Source organism: Triticum aestivum, chromosome 7D (genome assembly GCF_018294505.1).
Source record: "Triticum aestivum cultivar Chinese Spring chromosome 7D, IWGSC CS RefSeq v2.1, whole genome shotgun sequence".
Lineage (NCBI taxonomy): Eukaryota > Viridiplantae > Streptophyta > Magnoliopsida > Poales > Poaceae > Triticum > Triticum aestivum.
Window position 1 is genome coordinate 623,194,546 of NC_057814.1, and position 7,157 is coordinate 623,201,702.

General features: G+C 47.3%; 1 protein-coding gene across 1 annotated transcript; it reads right to left on the bottom strand.

Moving 5' to 3' along the window:
- Positions 1 to 2,276: 2,276 nt before the first annotated feature.
- LOC123169430 (putrescine hydroxycinnamoyltransferase 1) lies at positions 2,277 to 6,696 on the bottom strand. The gene is made up of 2 exons (XM_044587305.1): positions 6,058 to 6,696; positions 2,277 to 3,323 (listed from the first exon to the last, which is right to left on the bottom strand). Exons 1-2 carry the CDS (start codon positions 6,496 to 6,498, stop codon positions 2,454 to 2,456), a joined length of 1,311 nt encoding a protein of 436 aa, XP_044443240.1. The 5' UTR covers positions 6,499 to 6,696; the 3' UTR covers positions 2,277 to 2,453.
- Positions 6,697 to 7,157: the final 461 nt, after the last annotated feature.

A 7,157-nucleotide genomic window follows, 5' to 3' on the forward strand; every position in this document is an offset into this window, starting at 1 on the left:
TTTTATTTTAGACTTTACATGTGCACCTGTTGCACAACCTGCAAAACATTCGAATATGAGCCTTAGAAGTAGTAAAGAAGGGAAAAAAATATTAAGGAAATAAAAATAATAAAGAGAAACAAAAAGAAACAGCAAAAAAAGAAAGGTTTGTACACAACCACTTTTATGGTTTATTTTCCCTAACCATTTTATGGTTTATTTTCCAGGCAACTAGTTTATTTTTTATTTTAAACTTTACATGTGCACCAGTTGCACAACCTGCAAAACATTTGAATATGAGCCTTAGAAGTGGTAAAAAAGGGAAAAATATTACGGAAATAAAACTAATAAAGAGAAACAAAAAGAAACGACAAAAAAAGGTATACAACCACTTTTATGGTTTATTTTCCCTAACCATTTTACGGTTTATTTTCCAGGCAAGTAGTTTATTTTTAGTTTACTTTTTATTAAACTTTACATGTACACCTGTTGCACAACCTGCAAAACATTCGAATATGAGCCTTTGAAGTAGTAAAAAGGGAAAAGATATTAGGGAAATAAAAATAATAAAGAGCAACAAAAAGAAACGGCAAGAAAAAGGTTTTATACAACCATTTTTATGGTTTATTTCCCTAACCATTTTATGGTTTATTTTCAAGGCAACTAGTTTATTTTTTATTTTAGACTTTACATGTGCACCTGTGGCACAACCTGCAAAACATTCGAATATGAGCCTTAGAAGTAGTGAAAAAGGGAAAAATATTAGGGCAATAGAAATAATGAAGAGCAATAAAAGAAACGGCAAAAAAAAGGTTTATATACAACCATTTTATGGTTTATTTTCCAGGCAACTAGTTTATTTTTTATTTTAGACTTTACATGTGCACATGTTGCACAACCTGCAAAACATTTGAATATGAGCCTTAGAAGTAGTAAAAAAGGAAATAAATAGAGCAATAGAAATAATAAAAAGCAATAAAAAATTGCAAAAAAAAGACTAACCTAGGGTCACAGGCCGCCAGGACAGGCCCAGCCAGAAGTGGCAAAATTTCGTATTCGAGATCTGATCTAGTTTGAAAAAATTTCGGGATCTAACCCTTTTGCTACCGTTAGGGTCTTTGACGATAGGGTTACACAGTCTACCGCCAAAGTCTGTGACGGTAAACTTAACTGCGCCGTCACGGCACGTTCCACGTGAAAAATACCTACCGCTAAGGACTTTTGCGGTATGGTGTGTAACCCTACCGCCACTGTTGTTGGCGTTAGGCTTATGAGCTGATATACGCGGGCTGTGCAGCACCGCATGCATGCATGCATTCACTGTATTTGAGTCCATTTGGTGTTTGATTTGACCACTGGATATATCCCCGCCCTCTGTATCGGACACATGCAGCAGTAACTTTTCAGACTAGCCCGTGCACTCCTCAGCCTGGGCATGCATGTAGTCTATGTCCATTCATTGTTTAAGTGTGTGAGGCCAAAAGAAAAAGACAAATGCATGGAGTACTAGATGCATGTGTATGGAGAGAGAAAGTGAGACACAGGGAGTGCACATTTTCGTAAGTGGTGTGCATGTCACCTGCCACATGCTATAGGGGCAGCCTAAAGATTGACATGACATAAAACTAGACTAGGACATGTATGGTCTAGATTTGGATATGGTGTCACAGAGAGAGAGCAGTGTGCTCGCATGCATATATTGCAATAACGAACATGGCTACCGCCAAGAGCATGGCGGTAGGGTATTTTACAGGTTTAACGGCCGTGACAGCACAGTTAAGTCCAGCCGCCAAAGTCAGTGACGGTAGAATTACCGCCAAAGACCCTGACGGGTAGGAAAAAGGTCAGATTTCAAAAAAAAATTAAACTAGGGTCAAATCTCGAATAACTATTAGAAAAGAGTCAAAACACGAAATTTAGCCGCCAAAAGTGCGTAGCGAATGCTTTTGCCTCAGCAAAGCTGATGAATGAGCTTTACGTCCTCGGCGATGAAAAAGACAGCACTGGGCTATTTAAGCCGCGTAGACTGTTGCTAGCCGAGCGATGTGGTACTAAACCTGCGTTTATTTGTTCGCAGACTGGGCCGTCGTGTTCGTCCGCTGGCCCACGACCTTAGCCAACGCGCTAGTGAGCCGCAACAGCCGGAGGACGGCGCTCAGCGGGCTCGGTATCCAGGCCATCGTTAATTGTACTGGCTAACCTTCGCCCAATTTTTGTTGTTGTCGGAGTATAAATAAAGAAAGGTAAGTTGTATTGACTATCTATGACAACAACCATTTTGGTTACATACATCCAGCTATCCACGCAAAAAAAGATAGGTTTGTATACAACCATTTTATGGTTTATTTTCCCTAACAACAGTTGGAAGCCCGACATATGACACATTGGCACGTACAACGTACACATGCATTCTACCAAATCCAAATCTGAACACACATTCACAAACACACACAAAGGAGGGAGAAAGTTGCCTGTCACTCCCCGTAGAAGACGTCCTGGAAGCACTGCAGGTACTCGGGCTCCAGCGCGAACAACACGGCGATGCCGTCGTCCCTGTCGGCGCCGCGCTGCGTCACGTACGCCGTGCCGCTGCCGAACATCTGCGCCGGCGCCACGAACCGCGGCGCGCCCCACCCAAAGTCGGCGTCGTACATGGGCATCCCGAGCCAGCTCACCACCCACAGGTCCGACTCCGGCATGAGCTGCCCGCGCGCCGCCTGGCTTCCCTTCTCCGACTCCACCTCCAGGTAGTCGATCACCGACCGCGTGTACGCGTCGTCGACATGGTCCACCGCCTTCCGGATCGTGTCGGCCACGTACCCCAGCGGCTGCGACAGCACGTCGCCCACCTTGACGGTGACGAGGTCGCGCACGATGGCGTTGCCGAAGAACTGGCGCGGGAGCTGCGGGCGCAGGCGGTGCCGGATGTTGGCCGGCACGCGGAGGCGCGTGTCGGAGCCCGGAGCGAGCCCGCGCGCCACGCACATGCAGCGCCAGAGGTGCGCGGTCACGGCGCCGTAGGTGGACACGCCAGGCGCGCACCGGGACTTGATGTCGGCGAGGAGCTTCTGGGACACGGAGTAGACGCGGGTGACGAAGGGCCGTGGGGCGCCGTTGAGGTACGCCGGCGAGTACACCGGGTGCTCGAATTCCGGGCGCGGCGGCGACCGCGCGCGGAGGAGCGTGCGGTCGTGGAACGGCGGCGACGGGCACGCCTCGGAGAGGGAGAGCCCCCGCGCGAGACCCGTCCATGTCTGGATGAAGTGGAACGCGCCCATGCCGTCCATGGTCACGTGGTGGATGCCCGTGCCCAGCACCACGCCGCCGCACTTGAGGAACGTCACCTGCCATGCACAAACAGTCCGCACGTTAGTATTTGGAGAAAGGGTCTGTCTAGAATTCAGTCGACCGAAACTTAACAAAGTCTTAGTCGAGTGACGTCAACGTAGTTTTTTGCTACAAGCGGTACAACTGATGTTACAAATCTCAGTCGAGTGACGTCAATGTAGTTTTTTTGCCACAAGCGGCACGACTGATGTTACAAACGGCGACGAAAAATGTTGTGACGGTATTGCAAGCAACGACCACAAATGCTACAACCATCGACGAAGGATGTTGCAACCGATGAGATGAAGTGCTACAACCGATGAGGGATGGCATGCTACAACACAGATGCTGCAACCGGTAGAAAAAATGTTGCAAACGATGGCACAAAATTCTACAAGGTCGACTGAGACTTGCTTAAATCTCAGTCGACTGGGCTTTAGCAAGCCCGTCCGAGAAAAGGCTATGTTTGGCAGCTAATATTTTTAATTTTATTTTAAAGTGGTCTGAGTTTACCCTGTTTTTTTAGAAACTACAGTCTTAAATATATATTTTATATGTTTTCTTTGGCCAGAAAACATCAATTCTATTCATCACGTCATGGTAGCACAAAGAACACAGGAATAACAAAAAATACATATAAGTCCGTAGACTATCTAGCGACCATTACAAACACTGGAGCGAACTGAAGGCGTGTCGCCGTCATTGCCCCTCTCTCTCACCAGAGCCAGGCCAAATTTGTTGTAGTACACAGTTGGAAATTGTGGTGCCAAGGCCCACAAAAACAACAGACTAGAACAACAACTGTACAACAACTATCGACAATGAAGAGATCAACAAATATAACACTTCCATCCATAAACCATAGTATCTATAACATCATTATTTAAAAACGATGTCTTGAGTTTTAGACTACTATGACTTTTAAAACTGTGCCGCAAAATCATCTAATTTGCTAAGTTTGCTCTGTGGGCTGTTCTGCAATTTGTATTCGCGTGGGTTTACTTCAACCGTTCAGTTTATTAGTCCCCATTGTATTTTGGGTGAAACTCTGACAGTAAATTTGAGTAGCAAAATCTAAGTGATATGTTACAAAAAAAATGTTGTTGGATTCATATTCGAAAGAAGTTTCCAATGGGATACTATTTTTGCTACATATAACTTAATTTTTATCTAAAAAATATGGTCAAGATTTTGCCCTAAACCCGGTTAGATGAAGTGGTGGCTAGTGGATAGCACCATATATGAGGAGCGGGATCCTCTAACATGCACAAGGAAAGTCACAAGCTACGGTAACTCTGTGTATAAAAGGAAGAAGGGATGTCGGGGGGCTAGCAATGGCCGCGAATCATTGTAGACCAGATACTATTCATGAATTACTGTGGTTTTTGAATCCATGCGTTAGATCATGGTTTAGGAAAACCTGGGGAAGGGATGTCAGGGTACTGTAGCTTCCCCTGACTTCCCTCCCAATGTCAGAGGATCTGAATCCCATATATGAAGTGTGGGCCAGCCAGCCAAGGTTTGAGCCTCACCTCTATGTATTAGATAAGTATTGAGAATCATTGATTATGTCACTAGTTCTTATTAGGATTAACTATTTTCTTATCAATCTCGTAGCGTGTCAAACATCTCTGGGTTTTGATTATGATGTATACCTAAGGGTTTTCATCACATATCCTAGTGGGGGCGGCTGCACCATGTTAGAATCTTCGGCCACGTAGGCCGGATATGAACTCTTTGCAATTATAGTCTAAAAACAAGCAGACAAGTGTTGAGAATTATCTATCGTGACTTGAAAGCGATGCCATTACTTAATTGTCCAGTAATGGAAGCATCAAGGTAGGCCCTTGTGTTGCTTACAAATTTGCCCCCCAAAAAAAATGCTGTCCTCAGAAGAAGTAAGAGGGAGGAAACCGTGTCCGGCCCACAACCACGGATATCAACGGCGCCGCCACGATCACATCCACGCAACTTGATTCCCGATCGAGATGTTTGTTATCCTGGGGATGAGTCATACGTAGGCACCCCACCAATATGATACTACTACTACTATGCTTTCTTCACGCTATTTAGTCAATAAAATAATGCATTTGTTTGTTTTGAGTTTGAGATTAGCTACCTAGCTTGCCACGCATGCCACACATGGTGCTAGTCTCAATTCTTTTTGAATGGCTATGTGCCTATGTACATGTCAAACTTTGCTAGCTCTCTTTTATCTATTCATTCATGAGAAGCGATATGCGTCGTCCCGAGGGTTTACAAGAAAATTAGACAGAGACTGAGCGTGACACAATAATTTTATGGATGGTACGTCGATCTCAATGTTGTTCTTGCCATTCATATTTTACCCATATATGCTTGGTGTTTATCGATACGGATATGAAGCAATCAATTAATGTTCTATCCGGTTTTCTCCGCCCCTCGCCAATCTCTATCTACTATCTTTTTCCAATGATATGACCTTTTTCCGAAGGCAACATAAGAACAAAATTAAGCTGGCTGCCGCGATTGCAAATCCAATATTGGTTATGTTTTTGACATCATTAGGTCGACGGAATTTGCAGCGTCAGGTCCAACTCCGGCCAAACCGATCGATCAATCTATCCAAGAGAGGTATAGGCAGAGGATTCCTACCTAGCTAGGACTAAATACTGGCACGTCCATGGCCAAGAAGCGGGAATAGGACGAGGCCGGGACGGCAGAAGCAAAGTCATATGATGAAATAGTTTGGCGTGAGGGGCAAAGTTGAACCTGGAACATGGCCATATGGCAGGGCGGGTCGCCGGAGGGCGCGAAGGGCACGAACATCCGCCTGATCTCCGGCGAGGGCTCGTAGCCGCTCCCGAAGAGGTCCTCCCCGGCGACGTCCGGCGCCCTGGCGAGGACGAAGAGCGCTCCCTCGCCGTTGCAGTCGATCTGCAGCCGCCCGCCCTCGCCCTCTCGCCCGAGGCGCCCGGCCAGCGGGTAGAAGAGCACCAGCGCCTTGGCCAGCGCTGCCTTGAGCCGCTCCGGCGAGAAGAAGTCGGCCGAGTCCGTGTCCGGCGCCGCCGTGGCTGGGGCCGGGTAGTAGTAGACGAGCGGCGTGTGCGTCTTGGGCACGGCCAGGTCGAGGTTGGAGAGCCACAGCGCCCGCCGTGGCGTCTCCTCGCTCGGCGCCACCAGCGTCGACTCCACCACCTCCACCTTCATCATCTCCCTGCTCTGTCTGTCGCTCTCAAACAAACTGTGTGCAGAGTCTCTTTGCGTAATCTCGTCTGTGCGCTCGCTTTTGCTTGTGGAGGAGAGTGGAGCTGCGAGGCGGCCATGCTATATAGATGCGCGCGCTCTCGTGTGCCACCCGGCCCGGGTACGTGCATAACCACGCGGCCGGTCGGTGACATGCATACACGGCATGGGACGCTGATGGAACCTACGTACGGGGCCCTTTTTCTTGTTGTTGTGATGATGAATAATCCACACCACAACATCTTGTAGCGGCAGTGAACAGGTGCACGTCGTCGTTATTTAGCAGTGCACTAACTGTAGACGGGGCGACAAGGCCGGCTGAGCTAGAGGGCCGGAATATATGTCTACGTGCAAATGGCTCGACCAATCGAGGAGCTACACGGACCATTGACATAGCATACCATTCAAATCTCTGTGTGCGTCTGCTGCGTGGCGCAGCTTGGGCCTGCCGTGTACTCCGAGGCGTCCTGTAACCTAACGACGGCTTTTGACTTATCTTTTTCGGTTTTGCTGGTTCTCAGCTAGCTGAGAATCCCTCCTTTGGATTAAACACTAGTAGGAAAAGGAGCTTTTACCCCGGTTCATAAGGGCCTTTAGTCCCGTTCTGGAACCGGGACTAAAGGGTC

Coding starts and splice junctions, on each gene's coding strand:
- LOC123169430 (XM_044587305.1), bottom strand. CDS start 6,498: ATGATGAAGGTGGAGGTGGTGGAGTCGACGCTGGTGGCGCCGAGCGAG. Junction 3,324..6,057: donor GCCATATGGCCATGTTCCAG/GTTCAACTTTGC, acceptor TGTGCATGGCAG/GTGACGTTCCTCAAGTGCGG.